At 48.1% G+C, this 27,191-nt stretch overlaps 1 protein-coding gene across 9 annotated transcripts in view; it reads left to right on the top strand.

The window, feature by feature from the left end:
- The window catches only part of LOC126071868 (zinc finger protein 345-like), a 245,407-nt gene that overhangs the window by 46,705 nt on the left and 171,511 nt on the right, over positions 1-27,191 (top strand). For 4 of the 9 annotated variants that reach the window (XM_049876243.1, XM_049876241.1, XM_049876258.1 and 1 more), the window contains exon 2: positions 12,591-12,815. The exons of 2 other annotated variants lie outside the window; for them this stretch is intronic. In XM_049876243.1, the coding sequence (XP_049732200.1) occupies positions 12,813-12,815 (3 nt within the window). In that variant the 5' untranslated portion in view covers positions 12,591-12,812. 3 more of the 9 variants (XM_049876260.1, XM_049876256.1, XM_049876248.1) reach the window with 2 other exon arrangements.

A 27,191-nucleotide genomic window follows, 5' to 3' on the forward strand; every position in this document is an offset into this window, starting at 1 on the left:
TGGCCAAATATGTAAATACCAACTTTCTCTGCTCCCAAGGGTATCTTTGATTACTGACATCTGCCTTTAGTTCATATACACATTTAAGAAAACCTAGGATTTTCCGTATAAAGGAAATAAGGACAGCCGCGGTCAGATCCCATATAAAAGAGGGAACCATTGAGCCCCACGGCACTAGTCAGAGCCCTCTAGGTTCGCGCACGGAGCCCCTTTCCTGAGGCACCAAGCGCCCCCGCGGCCGGAAGCAGAATAGCGTGTCCACGAATGGGCAGCCGCGGTCCGTCGCCCCCCGCTCCGGCTAGAAGTCAGTGCCGTTCTGTTTCCGGTCCGCCGGCTCCCCTAGCGGGCGACCCGCGGGCCCCCGTCCCGGCTCTGAGGGCGCGGCTCCCGCTCCCCTCGCCACCCCGGTCTCTCCGTCTCCGCCGCTTCCGGCGCGACCCCGGGCCCGCGGGCGCCGCTGCTTTCCGGAGGCCGAGGCGGTGGGGACCCGCGTCTCTCGCCGCCTTCCCAGGTGAGAGCGTGGGCATCGTCGCCGCGCGCAGGTGAGCTTCTCGGAGCAGCGGCGGCGGCGTCCCCGGGGGCTGTGAGGAGCGGGGCTCGTCGGCCTGAGTCTAGATGCTCCGCTCCCCGCGCTCCGCGGGCTTCTCTGTTCTCGTCGTGACCGTGCGGCCTCCGCCGGGCTCCTCGGCCTCCTGGGCCGGCGCCCAGACACGCGCGGCCGCAGGCGGACGGACAGACAGACAGAGACACAGACAGACACACAGAGAGACACAGACGGACAGACAGGGACACACAGAGAGACACAGACGGACAGACAGACACAGACACGCGCGGCCGCAGACGGACGGACAGACACACAGAGAGACAGACAGGGACACACAGACAGACAGACACAGAGAGACACAGACGGACACAGACACGCGCGGCCGCAGACGGACGGACAGACACACAGAGAGACAGACAGGGACACACAGACAGACAGACACAGAGAGACACAGACGGACACAGACACGCGCGGCCGCAGACGGACAGACAGACAGACAGGGACACACAGAGAGACACAGACGGACAGACAGACAGAGAGACACAGACGGACAGACACACCGAGAGACACAGACGGACAGACAGACACAGACACGCCCACAGACAGACACACAGACACAGACACGCGCGGCCGCAGACGGACAGACAAGACAGACAGAGACACGGCCACAGACGGACAGACACAGACAGACACGCGCAGCCGCAGACGGACAGACAGAGAGACAGAGACACACAGAGAGACACAGACGGACAGAGAGACACGCGCGGCCGCAGACGGACAGACACACAGACAGACACGCGCGGCCACAGACAGACAGACACAGACACCCAGAGAGACACAGACGGACAGACAGACACAGACAGACACGCGCGGCCGCAGACGGACAGACAGAGACACACAGAGACACAGACGGACAGACAGACACAGACACGCGCGGCCGCAGACGGACAGACAGACACAGACGGACACGCGCGGCCGCAGACGGACAGACAGAGACACCCAGACAGACACGCCCACAGACAGACACGCAGACACGCGCGGCTGCAGACGGACAGAGACACACAGACGGAGACACACAGGCAGACACACACAGCCACAGATGGGCAGAGATGCACACACGCCCGCAGACAGACGGAGACACACAGACGCGCGGCTGCAGACGGACAGACAGACACACACACACAGAGACAGACGGAGACACACAGACAGACACACACAGCTACAGACGGACAGACAGACACACAGAGACAGATGCGCGGCCGCAGACGGACAGACAGACACACACACGCCCACAGACACACAGACACAGACACGCACAGCCACAGACGGACAGGCAGACACACACGCCCACGGACAGACAGACACAGACACACACACGCCCACAGACAGACACAGACAGACAGACACAGACACACATGCCCACAGACACACACACAGAGACAGACAGACACGCACGGCCACAGATGGACAGACACAGACACGCCCACAGACAGACAGACATGCCCACAGACGGACACACAGACACAGACACGTCCACAGACACACAGACACGCCCACAGACACAGACACACAGACACAGACACGCATGCCCACAGACACACACGCCCACAGACACACACGCCCACAGACAGACACAGACACGCCCACAGACAGACACATAGACACAGACACGCCCACAGACAGACACGTGCGCCCACAGACGGACAGACACACACACGCCCACAGACACAGTCCTTCTAGTCTCACTCAGACCATTAAGTCTGGTCTTTTTAAGACAATTTGGGGTCTGCATCCCACTGCTCTCCTGCTCCCTCAGGGGTTCTCTGTTGTGTTCCCTGTCAGGGCAGTCACCGGTTGTAGCTGGGCACCGTTTAGTTCTTCTGGTCTCAGGCTGATGTAGTCTCTGGTTTATGTGGCCCTTTCTGTCTCTTGGGCTCATAATTACCTTGTGTCTTTGGTGTTCTTCATTCTCCTCTGCTCCAGGTGGGTTGAGACCAATTGATGCATCTTAGATGGCCCCAGAAGCCACTCTCCAAAGTGGGATGCAGAATGTTTTCTTAATAGATTTTATTATGCTGGTTGACTTAGGTGTCCCCTGAAACCATGATCCCCAGACCCCCCACCCCTGCTATGCTGCCCTTGTAAGTGTTCAGTGTATTCAGGAAACTTCTTTGGTTTTTAGTCCAGTTGTGCTGACCTTTCCTGTATTGTGTGTTGTCTTTCCCTTCACCTAAAATAGTTCTTGTCTACTATCTAGTTAGTGGAAACCCCCCCTCCCCCACCTCCACCATTATAACCATCAAAGAATATTTCCTTCTGAGTTTAAACCATTTCTTGAGTTCTTCAGGCAGGACTTCTTTGGAGTATTGCTGGTCATACAAAAATGGAGATTATGGTGAAGAATATGTCCGCAGTTCTTTAATAGTTATAGGTATTGAAGACAGGTGAAGAATACAGAAACATGAGTTGGAACTAGGACGTACATTTAGGACCTTATTTATCCCAATTTCAGGTGGAAAGTATTTAGTAAGAGGCATGTTTCAAGGAATTTCTTTGGCTGTAAGGCAGAGATTTTCATCATGATTGTATGAGAAACAATACGGCCAATCCTAGTTGGTCTGACGTAAAATGTGATGTTGCTGAGCAAGCTTAGTAGAGGCGATGAGAGATGTGCAGAGATGGCACAGCCAGTGTGTGTCATCTGTGCTGGACTGGATGCTGGTGACTGAGCTACAGTGCTTGCTACCGAAGTACCACACTTATTAAAAGGTTGACGACTTCTTGGAGCAAAGCCCATGCATGTCCCCAGTGTCAGAAAGTGAATAATAGGAGTGAGGGGAAAATGGGAGGCACCTGTAATGAAAGCAATTAAAATACTTCAGCATATCCTAGAGGGTCAACCACAGTACAGTGTTGCCAAAAGTACCTCATCTATTGTACTAATTATTTTACAAAGTAAGAGTCAAGTAAGGAGTCCCCAGGTGGTGGAAAAAGTTAAGATCACTAGCTGAAAGTTTGGCAGTTTGAACCCACCCAGATATCCCTTGGAAGACAGGCCTGGTGATTTGCTTTTCAAAGGTCACAGCATTGAAAACCCTATGGGGCAAATTTAATGTGTCTACATGTAAGTGTCCTGTTTGGGAAATTGTAGGGAACTCCAGTCCCCGTAGCGTAAGTTCTTTTCATGTTATCATTTCATGCAATTTTTGTGTGAGTGTGTGTTTGTGGTACCTTTTCATATTTCAATTATTTTTACATGTACAATTCCATAACATAATTAGTTTCACTTTGGTGTGCAAACATGACCTAGTTTATAAGTTTTTCCATCTCCCTTAGCAGAAACTCAGTGCCTCATAAGCATTGACTACCTGTCTCAGTTATCTACTGCTGCTGTAACAGAAATACCACAAGTAGATGGCTTTAATAAACAGAAATGTATTCTCTCATAGTCTACGAGGCCAGAAGTCTGCATTTAGGGCACCAGTTCTTCTGGGTCTGATGCTGCATTTTTCTGCCGCTGCTCCTTGCCATCTGCACTGTCTCTGGTGTTTGGGCTCTCCTCACTCCTGCTGAGTCCTCACCAGAATGTCTTTGACATTCGTAATTCCACCGACAGTCTCCTCAAGGCAATTTTCCAGCGTCTACCTATTTACACTTTCAAAACTGCTTCCGTATTTTAGGTACCTGTTAGAGCAGTCTCCCACTCTCCTGGTACCAGATTCTATCTTAGTTATCTAGTGCTGCCATAACAGAAATACCACAAGTGGGTGCCTTTAACAAACAGAAATTTATCCTCTCACAGTCTAGGGGGCTAGCAGCCCAAATTCAGGATGCCAGCTTGCACGAAAGGCTTTCTGTCGCGGCTGATTCTGGGGGAAGATCTTTGTCATCAATCTTCCCTCGGCCTAGGAGCTTCTCAGAGCAGGCACCTGTGGTCCAAACGATGTGCTCCAATCCTGGCGATTCTTTCTTGGTAATTTGAGGACCTTCTCCTCTCTGCTCGATTCTCTTCTTTATATCTCAAAAGAAACAGACTGAAGGCACAATGTAATCCTGTAGATTGAGTCCTGCTTCCTTAGCATAACCGTGTCTAATCCTGCCTAATTAACATCATCTTATCTTAAAAAAAAAAAAATTTTTTTTTTTTTATCTTTACAACAAGAACGTTTATTTCTCAGCTGCTTATTACTGTTGTCAGGTGCCATCAGTTCAGTTCCGACTCGGTGACCCTATCTGTGTACAAGGGCACAAAACACTGCCTGGTCCTGCGCCATTCTCTCAGTCGTCGTTATGATTCAGCCCATCGTTGCAGCCACTCTGTCAGTCCTCGTGGAGGGTCTTCCTGTATTTCTCTGACCTACCTTACCGAGCATGATGTCCTTCTCCAGGGACTGATCCCCACTGATAAGACGTCCAAAGTATGTGAGACAAAGTCTCGACATCCTGCTTTCTAAGGCACATTCTGGCTGTACTACTGCCAGGACAGATTTGTTCTTTTAGCAGGCCCTGGTATATTTAACATTCTTTGCCAGCATTGTAATTCAGAGGCCATCAGTTCTTCAGTGTTCTGTGTTCATTTTCCAGCCTTTGTATGCATAGGAGGCGATTGAAAATACCATAGCTTGGGTCAAGGGCACCTTATTCTTCAAGAGGACGTCTTTGCTTTTGAACACTTCAAAGAGGTCTAAGAGGTCTTTTGCAGCAGATTTGCCCAATGTAATGTGTCATTTGATATCTTCACTGCTGCTTCCATGGGTGTTGATTGTGGGTCCAAGTAAAATGAAATCCTTGAGAACTTCAGTCATTTCCCCATTTATCATGATGTTTCTTTCTTGTCCAGTTGTGAGGATTTTTGTTTTCTTTATGTTGAGGTGCAATCCGTACTGAAGGCTGTGGTCTTTGGTCTTCATCAGTAAGTGCTTCAAGTCCTCTTCACTTTCAGCAAGCAAGGTTGTGTCATCTGCATATTGCAGGTTGTTAATGAGTCTTCCTCAAATCCTGATTTTGTATTCTTCGTATAGTCCAGCTTCTTGGATTATTTGCTCAGCATATAGATTGAATAAGTATGTGAAATGATACAGCCCTGAAGCACAACTTTCCTGGCTTTAAACCACACAGTATTCCCTTGCTGTGTTCGAATGACTGCCTCCTGACCTATGTCCAGGTTCTTCATGAGCACAATTAAGTGTCCTGGAACTCCCGTTCTCTGCAGTGTTATCCATGATTTGTAATGATCCACACAGTCGAATACCTTTGCGTAGTCAGTGAAGCACCGGTAGACATCTTCCGGGTATTGTGTGCTTTCAGCCAGGATCCTTCTGACATCAGCAGCGATGTCCCCGCTTCCACGTCCTCTCCCGTGTCTGCCGTGACCTCCCGGCAGTCCCCTGTTGCTGTGCTGCTGCAGCTGCTTCTCAGCAACCTTCTACTGGATTTTACTTGTGTGTGACATTGATGTTGTTCAGCCATTCCTGCAGTTGGTTGGGTCACCTTTCTGGGGCGCGGGCGCACACGTGCGTCTCTCCCTGTCGGTCGGGTCACCTTTCTGGGGCGCGGGCGCACACGTGCGTCTCTCCCTGTCGGTCGGGTCACCTTTCTGGGGCGCGGGCGCACACATGGGTCTCTCCCTGTCGCTCGGGTCACCTTTCTGGGGCGCGGGCGCACACATGGGTCTCTCCCTGTCGGTCGGGTCACCTTTCTGAGGAGCGGGCGCACACATGGGTCTCTCCCTGTCGGTCGGGTCACCTTTCTGGGGCGCGGGCGCACACATGGGTCTCTCCCTGTCGGTCGGGTCACCTTTCTGGGGAGCGGGCGCACACATGGGTCTCTCCCTGTCGGTCGGGTCACCTTTCTGGGGCGCGGGCGCACACATGGGTCTCTCCCTGTCGGTCGGGTCACCTTTCTGGGGCGCGGGAGCACACATGGGTCTCTCCCTGTCGGTCGGGTCACCTTTCTGGGGCGCGGGCGCACACGTGCGTCTCTCCCTGTCGGTCGGGTCACCTTTCTGGGGCGCGGGCGCACACATGGGTCTCTCCCTGTCGGTCGGGTCACCTTTCTGGGGCGCGGGCGCACACATGGGTCTCTCCCTGTCGGTCGGGTCACCTTTCTGGGGCGCGGGCGCACACATGGGTCTCTTCCTGTCGGTCGGGTCACCTTTCTGGGGCGCGGGCGCACACATGGGTCTCTCCCTGTCGGTCGGGTCACCTTTCTGGGGCGCGGGCGCACACATGGGTCTCTCCCTGTCGGTCGGGTCACCTTTCTGGGGAGCGGGCGCACACATGGGTCTCTCCCTGTCGGTCGGGTCACCTTTCTGGGGCACGGGCGCACACATGGGTCTCTCCCTGTCGGTCGGGTCACCTTTCTGGGGCGCGGGCGCACACATGGGTCTCTCCCTGTCGGTCGGGTCACCTTTCTGGGGCGCGGGCGCACACATGGGTCTCTCCCTGTCGGTCGGGTCACCTTTCTGGGGCGCGGGCGCACACATGGGTCTCTCCCTGTCGGTCGGGTCACCTTTCTGGGGCGCGGGCGCACACATGGGTCTCTCCCTGTCGGTCGGGTCACCTTTCTGGGGCGCGGGCGCACACATGGGTCTCTCCCTGTCGGTCGGGTCACCTTTCTGGGGCGCGGGCGCACACATGGGTCTCTCCCTGTCGGTCGGGTCACCTTTCTGGGGAGCGGGCGCACACATGGGTCTCTCCCTGTCGGTCGGGTCACCTTTCTGGGGCGCGGGCGCACACATGGGTCTCTCCCTGTCGGTCGGGTCACCTTTCTGGGGCGCGGGCGCACACATGGGTCTCTCCCTGTCGGTCGGGTCACCTTTCTGGGGCGCGGGCGCACACATGGGTCTCTCCCTGTCGGTCGGGTCACCTTTCTGGGGAGCGGGCGCACACATGGGTCTCTCCCTGTCGCTCGGGTCACCTTTCTGGGGCGCGGGCGCACACATGGGTCTCTCCCTGTCGGTCGGGTCACCTTTCTGGGGCGCGGGCGCACACATGGGTCTCTCCCTGTCGGTCGGGTCACCTTTCTGGGGCGCGGGCGCACACATGGGTCTCTCCCTGTCGGTCGGGTCACCTTTCTGGGGCGCGGGCGCACACGTGCGTCTCTCCCTGTCGGTCGGGTCACCTTTCTGGGGCGCGGGCGCACACATGGGTCTCTCCCTGTCGGTCGGGTCACCTTTCTGGGGCGCGGGCGCACACATGGGTCTCTCCCTGTCGGTCGGGTCACCTTTCTGGGGCGCGGGCGCACACATGGGTCTCTCCCTGTCGGTCGGGTCACCTTTCTGGGGCGCGGGCGCACACATGGGTCTCTCCCTGTCGGTCGGGTCACCTTTCTGGGGCGCGGGCGCACACATGGGTCTCTCCCTGTCGGTCGGGTCACCTTTCTGGGGCGCGGGCGCACACATGGGTCTCTCCCTGTCGGTCGGGTCACCTTTCTGGGGCGCGGGCGCACACATGGGTCTCTCCCTGTCGGTCGGGTCACCTTTCTGGGGAGCGGGCGCACACATGGGTCTCTCCCTGTCGGTCGGGTCACCTTTCTGGGGCGCGGGCGCACACATGGGTCTCTCCCTGTCGCTCGGGTCACCTTTCTGGGGCGCGGGCGCACACATGGGTCTCTCCCTGTCGGTCGGGTCACCTTTCTGGGGCGCGGGCGCACACATGGGTCTCTCCCTGTCGGTCGGGTCACCTTTCTGGGGCGCGGGCGCACACATGGGTCTCTCCCTGTCGGTCGGGTCACCTTTCTGGGGCGCGGGCGCACACGTGCGTCTCTCCCTGTCGGTCGGGTCACCTTTCTGGGGCGCGGGCGCACACATGGGTCTCTCCCTGTCGGTCGGGTCACCTTTCTGGGGCGCGGGCGCACACATGGGTCTCTCCCTGTCGGTCGGGTCACCTTTCTGGGGCGCGGGCGCACACATGGGTCTCTCCCTGTCGGTCGGGTCACCTTTCTGGGGCGCGGGCGCACACATGGGTCTCTCCCTGTCGGTCGGGTCACCTTTCTGGGGCGCGGGCGCACACATGGGTCTCTCCCTGTCGGTCGGGTCACCTTTCTGGGGCGCGGGCGCACACATGGGTCTCTCCCTGTCGGTCGGGTCACCTTTCTGGGGCGCGGGCGCACACATGGGTCTCTCCCTGTCGGTCGGGTCACCTTTCTGGGGAGCGGGCGCACACATGGGTCTCTCCCTGTCGGTCGGGTCACCTTTCTGGGGCGCGGGCGCACACATGGGTCTCTCCCTGTCGCTCGGGTCACCTTTCTGGGGCGCGGGCGCACACATGGGTCTCTCCCTGTCGGTCGGGTCACCTTTCTGGGGCGCGGGCGCACACATGGGTCTCTCCCTGTCGGTCGGGTCACCTTTCTGGGGCGCGGGCGCACACATGGGTCTCTCCCTGTCGGTCGGGTCACCTTTCTGGGGCGCGGGCGCACACATGGGTCTCTCCCTGTCGCTCGGGTCACCTTTCTGGGGCGCGGGCGCACACATGGGTCTCTCCCTGTCGGTCGGGTCACCTTTCTGGGGCGCGGGCGCACACATGGGTCTCTCCCTGTCGGTCGGGTCACCTTTCTGGGGCGCGGGCGCACACATGGGTCTCTCCCTGTCGGTCGGGTCACCTTTCTGGGGCGCGGGCGCACACATGGGTCTCTCCCTGTCGGTCGGGTCACCTTTCTGGGGCGCGGGCGCACACATGGGTCTCTCCCTGTCGGTCGGGTCACCTTTCTGGGGCGCGGGCGCACACATGGGTCTCTCCCTGTCGGTCGGGTCACCTTTCTGGGGCGCGGGCGCACACATGGGTCTCTCCCTGTCGGTCGGGTCACCTTTCTGGGGAGCGGGCGCACACATGGGTCTCTCCCTGTCGGTCGGGTCACCTTTCTGGGGCGCGGGCGCACACATGGGTCTCTCCCTGTCGCTCGGGTCACCTTTCTGGGGCGCGGGCGCACACATGGGTCTCTCCCTGTCGGTCGGGTCACCTTTCTGGGGCGCGGGCGCACACATGGGTCTCTCCCTGTCGGTCGGGTCACCTTTCTGGGGAGCGGGCGCACACATGGGTCTCTCCCTGTCGCTCGGGTCACCTTTCTGGGGCGCGGGCGCACACATGGGTCTCTCCCTGTCGGTCGGGTCACCTTTCTGGGGCGCGGGCGCACACATGGGTCTCTCCCTGTCGGTCGGGTCACCTTTCTGGGGCGCGGGCGCACACATGGGTCTCTCCCTGTCGGTCGGGTCACCTTTCTGGGGCGCGGGCGCACACGTGCGTCTCTCCCTGTCGGTCGGGTCACCTTTCTGGGGCGCGGGCGCACACATGGGTCTCTCCCTGTCGGTCGGGTCACCTTTCTGGGGCGCGGGCGCACACATGGGTCTCTCCCTGTCGGTCGGGTCACCTTTCTGGGGCGCGGGCGCACACATGGGTCTCTCCCTGTCGGTCGGGTCACCTTTCTGGGGCGCGGGCGCACACATGGGTCTCTCCCTGTCGGTCGGGTCACCTTTCTGGGGCGCGGGCGCACACATGGGTCTCTCCCTGTCGGTCGGGTCACCTTTCTGGGGCGCGGGCGCACACATGGGTCTCTCCCTGTCGGTCGGGTCACCTTTCTGGGGCGCGGGCGCACACATGGGTCTCTCCCTGTCGGTCGGGTCACCTTTCTGGGGAGCGGGCGCACACATGGGTCTCTCCCTGTCGGTCGGGTCACCTTTCTGGGGCGCGGGCGCACACATGGGTCTCTCCCTGTCGCTCGGGTCACCTTTCTGGGGCGCGGGCGCACACATGGGTCTCTCCCTGTCGGTCGGGTCACCTTTCTGGGGCGCGGGCGCACACATGGGTCTCTCCCTGTCGGTCGGGTCACCTTTCTGGGGCGCGGGCGCACACATGGGTCTCTCCCTGTCGGTCGGGTCACCTTTCTGGGGCGCGGGCGCACACATGGGTCTCTCCCTGTCGCTCGGGTCACCTTTCTGGGGCGCGGGCGCACACATGGGTCTCTCCCTGTCGGTCGGGTCACCTTTCTGGGGCGCGGGCGCACACATGGGTCTCTCCCTGTCGGTCGGGTCACCTTTCTGGGGCGCGGGCGCACACATGGGTCTCTCCCTGTCGGTCGGGTCACCTTTCTGGGGCGCGGGCGCACACATGGGTCTCTCCCTGTCGGTCGGGTCACCTTTCTGGGGCGCGGGCGCACACATGGGTCTCTCCCTGTCGGTCGGGTCACCTTTCTGGGGCGCGGGCGCACACATGGGTCTCTCCCTGTCGGTCGGGTCACCTTTCTGGGGAGCGGGCGCACACATGGGTCTCTTCCTGTTGGTTGGCCAGGAAGCTGTCTTCCACGTTCCTTCGCGTAGATGAGCCAGCACTCCCAGCACCGCATCCGTTTGTCGAAACATCTCAGTTGGTGTCCCGTCAATTCCTGGGGCCTTGTTTTCGCCATTGCCTGCAGTGCAGCTGGACTTCTTCCCTCAGCACCATCGGTTCCAGAGCATACGCCATCTCCTGAAATGGATGGACATCGACCAGCCCTTTTTGATACAGTGACTCCGTGTGTTCCTTCCATCTACTCTTGATGCTTCCTGCGTCATTTAATATTTCCCCTGTAGAATTCTTCAGTATTGCAACTTCATTTTTTTTTCAGCTTGAGAAATGCTTAGTGTGTTCTTTTGGTTTTCTAACTCCAGGTCTTTGCACATATCATTATAATACTTTACTTTGTTTTCTCGAGCCACCCTTTGAAATCTTCTGTTCACCTTTTTTACTTTGTCATTTCTCTCATTTGCTTTAGCTACTTGACATTCAAGAGTAAGTTTCAGAGTCTCTTGTGACATCCAACTAGATTTTGGAAACGACAACCATGATTGAATGACGTCAGGCAGGAGCTTGTTATGAACAAGTTAAGGAAGACCGAGAGGAGGACTGGACATGGAGATTGGTTGTGCATCGGGAAGATAGTGCAGGGATATGACATACATGTAGGTGGTTCAAGGGCATCGCTTGATACAGTGCTCACTCCATGAGTTGCAGGCTGTAGGTTAGTGAATGCCTCGCATACGTCAATGTCAGTTTGGATGGCCCTGGGATCTTGTTAAAATGTAGATTTTGATTCAGGCATTCGGAGGTGCGGGTTGAAATTCCACATACTGAATAAGCTCCTACTTCATGCTGGAAGTAATAAGTTTAGAAATAAGGATGTGAATTAAAATTAGAGAGTGCCATTAGGGAAAATAATAAAAGAAAGAATAATTCTTAAAGGGGAGACACTGTGTAAAGATCATGGTAGAGAGAGAAAAATCTGCATGAGACCAAGAAATGAAAGAATAGGAATCAGCCCGGAGGGGAAGTAGGGTGGAAAGAAGTGGGAGCAGAGGCAGGAGATGGCTCCTTATAGAAAACTTAGTGATTTTCTAATTTATTTGTCGATAGAGTTATTATAAGGCTGAAAGACACAGTGTTCAGGAATCCTCCCTGATTTCTCAAAAGCTTAGGGACTGGTGGTGGTATGGTTTGAAAATAGAGAGAAAAAAATCTCAAGGGGAAAAAAGAAATGTTCATCGCAAAAGCAGCAGGAAAAATACAGATCTCATATTACAATGCTAGAAATGAAACGAAAAAGCACAATACAGGGGTTTTAACCGCACATAGTTAAAAATGAATGAACTGTGATGAGTCTGTGGAGAAAACTTGAAAAATTGTTTTTCCTGAAAGTTCACCCTTGTTAATATCCAATAACAATGCGTATGTTGCTCTGCAAGGCACAGAGTTACATAGGTGAACCCACAACATCAACATTGGATCCCTGACTCCCTGGAGGAAATCAGGTTCACGTTTTGCAGCCTGACCAGGCCTGGCTGCTCCTCCTGCTCTGGGAGAAGTAAGTTCCACCGTCTGTGATCTCGTTGCAGAAAGCAGAGGCCCACGGAGCTGCCTGAAGAACGCAGGTGTGTGCTCTGGAGGCTGCGGCCTGTTCTGCCTTCAGTGTAGATGTCCTCTGGGTGGAGCATTGGCCTGAGCCTGGGAGGAAGCCAGAAACCTATCACTCCCTGCTTCCTCAACACTCTTTGCTCCCCACCCTTCTTCCATTTCAGGTTTCAGGTGTGGTGCAGGGAGAACTGGGGACCTAGGGTGACCATCTTGCACATCCAGAAATCACAAGGAAGGATTTCAACAGCTGTGACTGATGTGTGGACCAAACGTCATTCATCTGCTTCCAAACTGCCCGAAGCTCTGCTTCCACTCCCGTCCTTCCTGAAGTGACTTTTTGCCTTAGAGACAACATTCCCTTAGACTTCCAGAAGCTAGAGAAGGAAATGGTGAGTTCTACAGAGAACTGGGTTACGCTCTCAGTATGTGGGTGAGGCTGGATATGAATTGTTGGGGGACCAGCTGTGTGCTGCAGGACTGTGGTTCCTCAGTGAAGAAAATGGTGGCAGAGGAGGTCGAGGGACTGAGCCCCAGGAGGCATCCTAAGGCCATGCTCCAGTGTCACCGGGTCCTTCCTCTACACATATATTGGATGCCTGGTATCACCTTTCTTGTGTGACTCTCAGAGCTGGCACCATGGGGCGTTAAATCCCCACCCTGGTCCTCAATGCCCTTGTGTTGAATGGCAGAGTCTCCTGACCAGAGTCTGAAGACGGAGCAGCTCTGGCTGTGGAGGCTGAGCCCTGGCCTCCAGAGCCATCCTTGTCCCATCTCTCTGAACAGTGTTCTTGACCCCCCAGGCACTGGAGCATTTTCTGTGCAGTTCTCAAACTACAGCTCCCCCCTAACACTGTGTTATGGGTTAGAAAAGGGGAGAGAGAGTCCGTAGGTGAAGGCCCTGACTGTTGAAGTGGTTCTGGGTGATGTTGGTGATCTCCTGACGTCACCAAAGCTGGGGACAGTGGGTCCAGTTGGATTCGATGTGGGGTGCCCAGACCCATTTTTCTCCCCCAGTAAGGAGTGCTATTGCCTTGAGACTTTCAGACGTGTGAAAAACATCCATCTTCAGCCTAGGTCCTTGTCCTCCCACTGGTGCCTGGAGCTGGTGTTTAATCCCTGTCATTTTTGACTGTTCTCCATAGTCTTGAATTAGAATCTAAAATTGAAGTGTTCTGTTTGGCTAGAGAAGCTCAACATGTAAGATGTGTGTATTTAAGTTCTTGGGTTTATAGTTTCCACTGGAAGAAAATTTCTAGGTCATTTGGTGTGTTTCCACTGAGAATTTTTCAACTTAATGGATATAAATGTCTCAAACACAGAGGAATGTCTGTTTTAACTGATGTGAAAGTTACTCTTAAGCTTACTTAGATCTTGATAAGATTCTTCCAGACTCCTATTACATTTAACAAGTCATGCCAGAACCCCTAATGTATTAAATATTTTAGCCGTTTTAGGAACATTCTGTCTGAGATAGAACGGATGTACAGACTCTGATGTCCCTGGTTACTCTGTTTCGAGAGAGATCTTTAATTTGTACTTTTGTGATTTGCAGAAGTGTACTAGACCATTTAACAGGTGCTAAGTGATTAAATTTTAAATGGTTTTGTTATTACACACGTGAATTCCCAGTAGAAACACTTAATATCTCATTTGACTTATATCATGTTTAAAAATACAATACAGTTCACTGGAATTATGTTTTTCCAACGGATAATACCATCAAAGTTCAAAGCTCAATATGAACTTTATAAAATATAGTTCCTGAAGACTTGTCCTCCTTCAGCCCCTTCCTCTTTTCCCAGCTTCCTCTAAATAACCAACTTTATTACTTTCTGAAGCATCTTGCTGGTGTTTAGAAGCAAGCAAATAGAAATTTTTTATTTCTCCTCATTCGTTACACAAAAGGTAGTGTGGAATTTACACTTACTTTTTAATGAACGATTATCCTGGTGGTCTTTTCAAACAATATATAAAAACAAAATCAAACCGGTTGCCATTAAGTCAGTTGTGACTCCTGCTGACCCTGTAGGACAGAGTAGAACGGCCCCAGGGGGCTTTGAGAGCAGACTGCCACATCTTTCTCCGCGGAGCTGCTGGTAGTTGAACTGCCGAGCTTTCCGTTAGCAGCTGAGCACTTTAACCACTGTGCCACCAGGGCTGCTATAACAATACATAGGCAGCATAGATCTAAGTTCTTTAGTAACTCCAGAATACTACATATGACTGACCTTAGTATTTTTGGTGTTGTTTTTAACTGTGTCGCTGTGAATGAACACTTGAACTGTGGCCATTATTTTGCTTTTACAGTGCTAGTTCTAGTGCGTATGTATGTAAGTTTCTAAGGTCCAGGTATCGATATGTTAGGTATAAAAGCCCTTCTGAACTAAGTTAAATACAATCAAAAGGAAGGGGTTTTCACATGACTTGTGTAATTAATTTATGAAAATTACATTTCTTTTGTGTTTTAAATAATACTTAAAGCTTTCTATTGTCAACTCCATCCTAAAGAAGCAGGTTATAAACTTGTCTTGTACAATCTAAATAGTTATATCAGTTGCTGATAATAAATAGACCTTGGTCAGTTTTTGTGACCTCCCTCTGTGTCCCACCCTGATTTTATCTCCTCCTGCCTGGAGATTGTTACTCTCTATGTTTAGAAGTTTCTGACTATTACAATATTATTGCTATTATTATAGCTTTATCACCTAAGTTTTTTTTGCTATTGTGCTCTATATGAAGGTTTACAGAGCAAATTAGTTGCTCGTTAAACAATTAATATACACACTGTTTTGTGACATTGGTTGCCAACCCCACAACATGTCAACACTCTCCCTGCTCAACCTTGAGTTCCCTGTTACCAGCTTTCCTGTTCCCTCCTGCCTTCTCTTCCTTGCCCCTCGGCTGGTGTGTCCTTTTAGTCACGTTTTGTTTTCTGAGCCTGTCTAATCTTTGGCTGAAGGGTGAACCTCAGGAGTGGCTTCAGTACTAAGTAAAAAGGGTCCCTGGGGACCATACTCTTGGGGTTTTATCCAAACAAACAAACAAAAAAAACCCAGTGCTGTCGAGTCGATTCCGACTCATAGCGACCCTATAGGACAGAGTAGAACTGCCCCATAGAGTTTCCAAGGAGCGCCTGGCAGATTTGAACTGCAGGCCCTTTGGTTAGCAGCCGTAGCACTTAACCACTACGCCACCAAGGTTTTATCACCTAGGCCTTAATCCATAAACTCTGTATTGTTGAGTTTTGCCTCTGGGCTTTCTGTAAATTCGGTTATTACTCTGTTATCTGTGACTTACTTCCTCAGGATGCTGTTGAGTTTCATACGTGTTGGTGTCCGTAGCTCTAGTCCACCCATGTGCCTATGTATGTGTGTTCCTGTTATACGAATGGACCACAATCTACCTCGCCACTGGCTGGAGGACAGGGTTATTGTGTAACCTGTCTCAGAGAACAGAGGATTATTCTCAAAGCTTTGAGGGCTAGTGTAATGATGTGTTCTGCTGACTTGCTTGGTGCATGTTATGCCATCTTTTCCTCCCAGTTTCCCCCATTTGTAATGGACATGTCTAGCTTGTGCCTTTTCTGACACTGTATCTTTAGAAGCAGATAATTTGTGTTCTGAATTTCACAGATGAAGAGGAATTTTTGAATTTTGGACTTGGACTTGATTTAAGACTTTTGCTATGCTGTGATGGGATGAATATGTTTTGCGTGTTGCAAGAATGTGATTTTGGGGGGGCCAAAGCATGGAATGTCATGGATTGAATTATGTCCCCCCAAAAATGTGTGTATCCACTTGGTTAGACCATGATTCCCACTATTGTGTGGTTGTCCTCCATTTTGTGATTGTAATTTTATGTTGAGAGGATTAGGGTGGGATTGTAACACCACCCTCACTCAGGTCACCTCCCTGGTCCAAGGTAAAGGGAGTTTCCCTTTCATCTCTCAAGAGATGAAAGGGAAGCAGGCAGAGAGTTGGGGACCTCATACCACCAAGAAAGAAGCACCAGGAGCAGAGCGTGTCTTTTAGACCTGGGGTTCCTGCGCAGAGAAGCTCCTAGTCCAGGGGAAGATTCACAAGAAAGACCTTCCTCCAGAGCTGACAGAGAAAGAAAGCTTTCCCCACAGAGCTGACACCCTGAATTTGGACTTTTAGCCTACTTTATTGTGAGAAAATAAACTTTTCTTTGTTAAAGCCATCAGCTTGTGGTATTTCTGTTACAGCAGCACTGGATGACTAAGATATCCACCAAATTGTCATCCGATGTGATTTTCCTGTATGTTGTAAATCCTACCTCTATGATGTTAATGAGCTGGGATTAGTGGGGATTATGTTAATGAGGCAGGACTCAATCTAGAAGATACGGTTGTGTCTTAAATCGATCTCTTTTGAGATATAAAAGAGAAAAGTGAACAGAGAGACAGAGGGAACCTCATACCACTAAGAAAAAAGAGCCAGGAGCACAGGTCCTTTGGACCTGGGGTCCCTGTACTGAAAAGCTCCTAGACCAGGGAAAGATTGATGACAGGGACTTTCCCCCAAAGCTGACAGAGAGAGAAAGCATTTCCCTGGAGCTAGCACCCTGAATTCATAAAACAGTACATCGACAGGCAACTGCCAGAAAATGAAGCCGGATTCAGAAGAGGACGTGGAATGGGGGCTATCATTACTGATATTAAATGGATCATGGCTGAAAGCGGAGAATACCAGAAAGATGTTTACCTGAGTTTTATTGACTATGCAAAGGCAGTCGACTGTGTGGATCATAAGAAATTATGGATAACATTGCGAAGAATGGGAATTCCAAAACACTTAATTGTACTTTTGAGGAATCTGTACTTAGACCGAGAGGCAGTCATTGGAACAGAACAAGGGGATATACTTCATGGTTTAAAATCAGGAAAGGTGTGGATCAGGGTTGTATCCTTTCACTATACTTAGTCAGTCTGTATTTTGAGCAAATAAACCGTGAAGCTGGACTATATGAAAAAAGAATGGGGTGTTAAGATTTGAGGAAGACTCATTAACAACCTATGATATGCAGATGACACAGCCTTGGTTGCTGACAGTGAAGAGGACTTGGAGCACTTACTGATGGAGATCAAAGACCACAGTCTTCAGTATGGATTACACCTCAACATAAAGAAAAATTTAAAAATCTCACAACGGGACCAATAAGCAACATCATGGTAAACAGAGACAAGATTGACGTTGTCAAGGATTTCATTTTACTCAGATCCACAATCAACGCCCGTGGAAGCAGCAGCCAGCAGATCAAATGATGCATTGCATTGGGCAAATCTGCTGGGAAAGATCTCTTTAAAGTGTAAAAAAGCACAGATGTCACTTTAAGGACTTAGGTGCACCTTACCCAAGCCATGATGTTTTCAGTCACCTCATATGCCTGTGAAAGCTGGACAATGAGTAAGGAAGACTGAAGAAGAATTAATGTCTTTGACTTATGGTGTTGGCAAATACTGAATATACCATGGACTGCCAGAAGAAGGAACAAATCTGTCTTGGAAGAAGTACAGCCAAAATGATCATTAGAGGCGAGGATGGCTGTGGCAGTTTCTCGAAATAAGACAGCAATGAAGTTTGCCACATTCATTGACTGTTCTTTCGTGAAGTGTTTCTCTGTAGTCTGCGATGGTGTTTTATAGCATTTTACTCCAATAGATCTTTCATAATTGGAGACAGTTCTCTCAAACCATGCAGCTGCATTATCAACTAAGTTTATGTAATATTCTAAATCCTTTCTTGCCACTTCAGTGTTCACAGCATCTTCACCAGGAGTAGATTCCATCTCAAGAAACCACTTTCTTTGGTCATCCGTAAGAAGCAGCTCCTCAGCCATTAAAGTTTTGTCATCAGATTGCAGCAATTTAGTCACATCTTCAGGCTACACTTCTAATTCTAGTTGTCTTGGTAATTTCACCACATCTGCAGTTACTTCCTCCACTGAAGTTTTGAGCCCCTCAATGTAATCCACAGGGGTTGAAATCTTCTTCTTCCAAACTAGTCTTAGTATTGATATTTTGACTTCCTCCCTTGAATCACAAACGTTCTTAATGCATCTAGAATGGTGAGTCCTTTCCAGAATATTTTCAGCTTACTTTGCCCAGAACTATCAGAGGAATCACTATCTATGGTAGCTACAGCCTTACAAAATGTATTTATTAAATAATAAGACTTGAAAGTCAAAATTACTCCTTGATCCACGGGATGCAGAATGGATATTGCTGTTGTTGTCAGGTGCGGTCAGGTGGGTCCTGACTCTTAGCAACTCCATGTACAACAGAATGAAACACTGCCTGGTCCTACACCATCCTATCATTATGCTTGAGCCCATTGTTACAGCCACTGTGTCAATCCATCTCGTTGAGGGTCTTCATCTTTTTGGCTGACCCTTAATTTTACCAAGCATGATGTCCTTGTTCAGGGACTTGTCCCTCCTGATAATATATTGAAAGTACACGAGACGAAGTCTCAACGTCCTTGATACTCAGGAGCATTCTGGTGTACTTCTAAGACAAATGCGTTTGTTCTTCTGGCCGTCCATGGTATATTCAGTTTTCTTTGCCAACACTATAATTCAAAGGCATCAATTCTTCTTCGGTGTTCCTTATTCATTGTACAATTTCCACATGCATATGAGTTACTTGAAAACACCATGGGTTGAGTCAGGCGCACCTTAGTCTTTAAAGTGGCATCTTTGCTTTTTAATACTTTAAAGAAGTCTTTTGCAGCAGATTTTCTTTTTTTATTATACTTTAGATGAAGGTTTACAGAACAAACTAGCTGCTCATTGAACAGTGCACATATTGTTTTCTGACAGTGGTTACCAACCCCACAATGTGTCAACACTCTCCCTTCTCAACCTTGGGCTCCCTATTACCAGCTTTCCTGTCCCCTCCTGCCTTCTAGTCTTTGCCCCTCGGCTGGTGTGCCTCTTTAGTCTCGTTTTGTTTTATGGGCCTCTCTAATCTTTGGCTGAAGGGTGAACCTCAGGAGTGACTTTATTACTGAGCTGAAAGGGTGTCTGGGGGCCATACTCTCTGGGTTTCTCCAGTCTGTCAGGCCAGTAAGTCTGGTCTTTTTTTTGTGAGTTACAGTTTTGTTCTACATTTTCTCTAGCTCTGTCTGGGACCCTCTATTGTGATCTCTGTTAGAGCAGTTGGTGGTGGTAGAAGGCACCATCTAGTTGTACTGGACTCAGTCTGGTCAAGGACGTGGTAGTTTTGGTCCTTTGGACTAGTCTTTCCCTTATGTCTTTACATTCTCCCTTGCTTCTTACGGGATTAGACCAGTAGAGTATCTTAGATGGCTGTTCACAAGCTTTTAAGACCCCAGATGCTACTCACCAAAGTATGATGTAGAACATTTTCTTTATAAACTATTGTTATGCCATTTGAGCTGGATGTTCCCCGACAGCCCTCAGCCCAGTAATCTGGTCCCTCAGGGAGTTTGGATGTGTCTGTGGAGCTTCCATGACCTTGCCTTGTTCAAGTCATGCTGGCTTCTCCAGTATTGTTTACTGTCTTCACCTTCACCAAAGTTACCGCTTATCTATTGTCTACTTAGTGTTTTTCCATCCTCCCCTCCCCTCCTTTGTAACCAGCAAAGATTGCTTCTTTTTGTGTGTAAACCTTTTCATGAGTTTTTATAATAGTGATCCCATACATTATTTTTCCTTTTGTGACTGACTTATTTCACTCAGTATAAAGCCCTCTGGATTCATCCATGTTGTGAGATGCTTTGCAGATTCATCGTTGTTCTTTATCATTGCATAGTGTTCGATTGTATGTACCATAGTTTGTCCATCTGCTGATGGGCATCTGGGTTGTTTCCATCTTTTTGCTATTATGAACGATGCTGCAGTGAACATGGGTGTGCACATGTCTATTTGTGTGATGGCTCTTATCTCTCTAGGATGTTCCTGGGAGTGAGATTGCTGGATTGTATGGTATTTCTATCTTTAACTTTCTAAGGAAGTGCCGTATCATTTTCCAAAATGATTGTACCATTTTGCATTCCCACCAGCAGTGCATAAAAGTTCTAATGCCAGTAATGCCGGGGGTGAGATGGTATCTCACTGTGGTTTTGATTTGCATTTCTCTAATGGCTGGTGATCTTGAGCATTTCCTCATGTGTCTGTTAGCTGCTTGAATGTCTTCTTTGGTCAAGTGTCTGTTCATTTCCTTTGCCCACTTTTGAATTGGATTATTTGTCTTTCTGTTGTAGAGGGTGTTGGAGTTTCCTGCAGATTTTAGATATTAGACCTTTGTCAGATTTGTCATAGCCGAAGTTTTTTCCCCGTCTGTAGGTTCCCTTTTTACTCTTCTGGTGAAGTCTTTTGATGAGCATAAGTGTTTAATTTTTAGGAGATCCCAGTTATCTAGCTTATCTGCTGGAGTTTGTGTGTTGTTAGTTATGGTTTGTATTCTGTTAATGCTGTGTATTAGGGCCTCTAGCATTGACCCTATTTTTCTTCTGTGATCTTTATAGTTTTTGGTTTCATGTTTAGGTATTTGATCCATTTTGAATTAGTTTTTTGTTTTTTGAGCAGAATAGACATTTTTACAATGTTGAGTCTTCAGGGAATAGGGAGGCCCCAGAGGGAGAGAGGTGGGGGAGTGGCCGGTTGGTGGAACAGTCAGAAAGCACACAGTGTTTATCAGTTAAGTTCACTGTCTTATGTGGGCACGGTTCATGGTGCCCCAAAGTAATAACAATGGTAACATCAAAGATCTCTCATCACAGGTCACCTTAAGAGATAAAATAATGATGAAAAGGTTTGAAATATTTCAAGAATTACTAAAATGTGACACAGACACGAAGTGAGCACATGCTGTTAGGAAAATGGCGCCAATAGATTTGCTGGACGCAGGATTGCCACAGATCTTCAATTTGTAAAAAAAGTAATAGCTGCAAAATGCAGTAAAGCGAGTGCAGTAAAATGAGGTATGCCTGTACCAGTGTTGTGTTGGAGTGACGAGTGGGAAGGTCCTCTGCTTGTTCCTATCTTATCAGGAAAGCATCAGGCTTCTTGCCAATAATTATGACGTTAACTGTAGGTTCTTTAGTAGATGTTCTTTATCAAGTTGAAGATATTTCTTTCTTTTCCTGGTTTGCTGAGGATTTTTATTCTGAATGGGTGTTGGGTTTTGTCACGTGCTTTTTCTGCTTCTGTTGATATGTTCATATGATTCTTCTTGCTTAGCCTGTTGATCTGGTGGATTACACCAGTGGATCTTCTAGTGCTGAAACAGTCTTGCATGCATAGAATAAATTCCAAGTGGGCATGGTGTATAGTTCTTCTTTACATTGTCGGGTTAATTTTCTAATATTTCACCGTGAAGTTTTATATCTGTGTTCATGAGAGATAATGGTCTTTGTTTCTTGTAGTGCTGTAGTATCTGTCTGGCTTTGGTGTTTGTGTGATGCTGGTCTCATAAAATTAGTTTGCAGGTATTTGCTCTGCTTCTGTTTTCTGGAACAGATAGAGAATTTGGTATACTTTCTTGATAAAACGTTCGTAAACATTTCCCGATTAAACGTTTTCTTTGTTCCTAAGATGGAATCCCAGGTTATTAATATTAATCTGTCTTCTTTTCTAATATTTACATTCAGCACTGTAAATTTTCCTCTCAGCATGGCTTTCTCTGCATCCAGCAGATTTTAAGTTGTATTTTCATTTTCACTTAGTTTAAAATACTTTATAGTTTCTCTCGGGACTGCCTTGTCCCATGTGTTACTTAGAAATGTGTTGTTTAAATCCCAGTGTATGTTGGGATTTTCCCTCTATCATTCTTTTATTAATTTCTAGTTTAATTCCAGTGTGGTCTGAGCACATACTTTGTATAACTTCCAATCTTTTAAATTTGTTAATGTGTGTTTTGTGGCCTATAATGTGGTCTGCCTTGGTGAATGTTCCCTGTGAGCTTGAGAAGACTTTGTATGGTGTTGTTTTTAGATGACACATTGGGTAAATGTCAGTTAGATCCAGTTGATTGATAGTGTTGCTTCAACTATGGCCTTTCTGATTTTCGGTCTGTTGGCTCTGTCCGTTACCAATGTAGGGGTGCTGAAGTCTCCAACTATAGTAGTAGATTTATTTCTCCTTGTAGTTCTGTTGGTTTTTGCATCACATATTTTGGTGCTCTGTTGTTAGATGCATACACATTAAGGATCATCATGCCTTCTTAAAAAATTGACTCTTCTACCATGTAATGCCTGTCTTTATCCTGATCACTTTTCTTGTCTGGAACCTGCTTTGTCTGAAATTAATATAACTGCTCCATCTTTCTTTTGAGTTTCTATTACTTTTAAGTCAATTTCTTGTGCACAGTGTAGTGTTTTAATTGGTGTATTTAGACCACTGGTGTTTAAACGGATTATTAATATAGTTGAATTAATGTCTTCACGTTGTTGATGTGTGCCGTCAAGTTGATTCCGATTCATTGGGACCCTATAGGTCAGAGTTTTCCATAGTTTTCCAAGGCTGTAATATTATGGATTGACACTGTAGCTGCAACAATTGGTTCTAACATAGAAATGGTTGTGCAGATGGCAGGGGAGTAGGAATGTTTCGTTCTGTCGTACATAGGGTCGCCATGAGTTGGAACTGACTTGATAGCACCTAACAACGATCTTTACGGAAGCAGACTGCCACATCTTTCTGCCATGGAGTTGCTATTGTATTTACCAGCTGAGCGCTTAACCACTGTGTCACCAGGGCTCCTTATCATGTTTGTTAAGAGTTTTCTATTCATTGCCCTTTTTCTTTTTGTCTCTCTCTTTCTACTTCCACTGGTTTTAATTGAGCTTTATATATCATTGCATGTTCTCCTCTCTTAGTGTATCCATTGTGCTTCCTCCCTGCCACCCCCTCCTTGAGTGGTTATCGTGGTTTTTGCAGTATATATTTACCACCGTTCTAGTCCACTTTCAGGCAACATTATGTGACTTCATGGGTAGTACAAATACCTTATAACTGTATTCTCAATTCCTCCCTCTTGTTCCTGTAACATTGCTGTCATTCATTTCACTTATCCATGAACTATAATCATGTAATATATTTTTGCTATTACTATTTTGAACAAACTGTTAACTTTTAGATCAATTAAGAATAAGAAAGTTAAAGGATTTTATGTTACCTTTATTTATTAATTGTCTAATACTCTCCCTTTCCTTATGTAAGTCTGAATTTCTGATCCACATCATTTTTCTTCTCTCTGAAGAACTTATTTTAATGTTTCTTGCAAGGAAGCTCTACTGTGACCAATTTCTTCCGAATTTGTTTGTCTGGAAACATCCTTATTTCTCCTTCACTCTTTTTTAAAAATCTTTTTCATTGTCAGAAAAATATGTATAACAAAACATTTGCCAATTCTACAGTTTTCACATGTATAACTTAATGGGTGGCAAAACAGTTAAGCACTGTACTGCTAGCCGAAAGGTTGGTGGTTTGAACCCACCTACAGGCTCCTCTGGAGATAGGCCTGGTGATCTTCTTCCAGCTGGTCACAGCCTTGAAAACTCTATGGAGCAGTTCTGCTTTGCACACACAGGGTCACTGTGAGTCATAATCAGCTTGACGGCAACTTAAGAACAACAATAATGTCGTGACATCGATTATGTTCATCTGTCATGCAGCTATTACTACTCTTTTCCCAGCTTATTCCACCACCAATAACAAACTCGGTGTCCCCTATGCAGTAAACGCCTTTTCTCTCCCTTTCCCACCCCTGGTAACCACTGAGAAGTTTAGTCATTATACATTTCCTTATTTCATAGCGGTGGGATCACACAGTATTTGTCCTTTTGTGGCTGTTTCACTCAGCAAAATGTTTTCAAAGTTCATCCATGGTCTAACATCTCTCAGGACTTCATTTCTCTTTATAGCTAAACAATATTCCATTGTATGGATAATACTGTATTTTGTTTATCTGTTCATCTGTTGATGGGCATTTAGGTTGTTTCCATATTTTGACTTGTGAACAATACTGCAGTGGATATTGGCGTACAGATTTCTGTTTGATTTTCTGCTTTTAATTCCTTTGGGTATTTGCTTGTAAGTGGGATTGCTGAGGTATATCGTAGTTGTATAGTCAGCTTTTTGAGGAACTGTCAGACTTTTCCACAGTGGCTGTGCCTCATTGCATTCCCGCCAGCGATGGATGACGGTGCCGGTTTCTGCACACCCTAGTCAGCATTTATTTCAGTTTCTGCACACCCTAGTCAGCATTTATTTCACTTTCTGCACACCCTAGTCAGCATTTATTTCACTTTCTGCACACCCTAGTCAGCATTTATTTCACTTTCTGCACACCCTAGTCAGCTTATTTTCCTCCTTCCCTTTTGAAGGATAATTTTGCTGGATACAGAATTCTAGTTTAGTCTTTTTTTTTTTTTTTTCTCTTAACACTAAATATTTCATTCCACTCTCTCCTTGCTTTTGCATGGTTTCTTAGGACGAGTCTGATGTAATTCTTACCCATGCTTTTCAATAGGAAGGTGATTTTTCTCTCCTCTGGCTTCTTTTAGTATTTTCTCTTTGATTTTTTTTTTTTTTTTGTATTTATCCTGCTTGGTGTTCCCTGAACTTCCTGAATTTTTGGTTTGGTGTGCGTCATTAGTTTTCTGAATTTCTCAGTAGTTGTTAGGTGCCATCGAGTCGGTTCAGACTCATAGCAGCCTTACGTACAACAGAGCGAAACACTGCCCGGTCCTGTGCCATCCCCACAATCATGTTATGGTTGAGCCCATTCTTACAGCCACTGTGTCAGTCCATCTTGTTGAGGGTCTTCTTTTTCACTGACCCTCTACTTTACCAAGCATGATGTCCTTCTCCAGGGACTGACCCCTCCCAATAGTATGTCCAAACTATGTGAGATAAAGTCTCGCCATCCTCGCTTCCAGGGAGCCTTCTGGCAGTGTTTCTGCCAAGACGGTTTTGTCCGTTCTTCCGGCAGTCCGCAGTATCCTCAGTGTTCTTCGCCAACACCATAATTCAAAGGCATCAGTTCTTCAGTCTTCCTTATTCATTGTCCAGCTTTCGCGTGCCTATGAGGAGATGGAAAATATCATGGCTTGGGTCAGGCACACCTTAGTCCTCAAAAGACATTTTTGCTTTTTAACACTTTAAAGAGGTCTTTTGCAGCAGATTTACCTAACGCGCTTAGTCATTATTACCTCAAATATTTCTTCTGTTCATTTTTTCTGTGTTTTCTTTCTGGTACTCTCAATACGTGGATGGTCCACATTTAGTAACTGTCCCACAGTTCTTAAGACATTTTGTTCCATCTTTTTTATTCTTTTTTCTCTCAGCATTTCAGTTTTGGGAGTTAACATGTCTTCAAGCTCACAGATTCTTTCCTTGACTTTTTGCTGCCATTTGATGAACTTGTTAAAGGTATTTTTCATGTCTTACAAAGTTTTTCATTTCTGGCATTTCCTTTGGTTTCTTTGTTACAGTTTCCATCCCTCTGCTTACATTCCCCATGTGTTGTTACATGTTATGCGCTTTATTAGCATGTTATAATTATTTGGAATTTTTGGTCTGATGATTCCAAAATCTATGCCATCCCTAGGCTAATTTTGAGGCTTGCTCTGTCGCCTAGTATGTCTTTAGGATACCTAGTAGTTTTTTTGTTATTGTTGAAAGCTGGAGATTATGTACTAAGTAAAAGGAAATGAGGTAGAGAAATAGGCCTTCAGTATGAGGTTTAACTTCATCTGGCCAGACGCTAGGCTGTGTTTACTGTTTATTGTAGTTGTCAGTTGCTCTGATGTTCTTGTGTTGTTTTTTTTTTTTTTTTCCTGTTGTGTTTGTGTTTCCTAGACACTTCTTAAATCAGGTCTGACACTTGGAATTCTGTCATAATGTCACTATCTTATAAAGCCCTACTGATGTGGTGGTAAGGTGTGGACAAAGGGGAAGCCCGGTATACTCCCATGATTAAGTCTCAGTCTTTTAGTGAGCCTGTGCCCCGGGGCAGTAACTGTATAAATGCTTCTCTGCTTCTCCCCTCACCTACTGTGGTGAGACCGGAAGCCTAGATGAGGCTGGGGGTGGGTATTTCACTGTTGCAGGTCAGCTGGACTCTGGTAAGATTGTTTCCCTTGAGGGCAGGCCTTGTCAGGGAGAACAGAATCTTGGAAATTTTCAAAATGGCTGCTTTTCTTCTTTTTGCTACTGGAAGGAAACACAAGGAGATATTTCTCTGACGGTCACACTGAGGACCTGATAGGGTTCCTGCAGGTAAAACTCCTAAACTCTGTGGGTCCCCCTAAGATTGGGCCACGGTGGCATTTTTATCCCTGAAGTTTGTCCACATCGCGCCTCCTGCAATTCATCGATTGCATTTTAAGTTTTCCTGCGCTGATACTGATCTTAGGTGGTTTCTGCTCCTAAATTTTTGTTCTGGTAGCTGCTTATGTGTCCCTCCAATTTAGGGGCAGCAGTTTGCCCTGTGACCTCAATTTTTTGAGTCCAGTATGTTCAGATTTTTTCTTGTGAGATGAGAGTAACGACTTACAAACTACTTATATTAACATAGGACCAGAAACTGGAAGTCTTCATTTGCGTCATTACTCTGGGCTTTATTTTCACGTTACTTTCTTTATACTGTTCATTTATGCTGGTTTTGTTTATCTAGTTCCCCAAATGTATATGTTTAGCTTACTGCTAATGACCTTTTCTTCTCTGGTGTAGGCAATGTGTCTTCCCTTCCCTGGGCGTGAAGGTGAGTGAGCCCT

Source organism: Elephas maximus, chromosome 3 (genome assembly GCF_024166365.1).
Source record: "Elephas maximus indicus isolate mEleMax1 chromosome 3, mEleMax1 primary haplotype, whole genome shotgun sequence".
In the NCBI taxonomy this organism is placed as follows: domain Eukaryota; kingdom Metazoa; phylum Chordata; class Mammalia; order Proboscidea; family Elephantidae; genus Elephas; species Elephas maximus.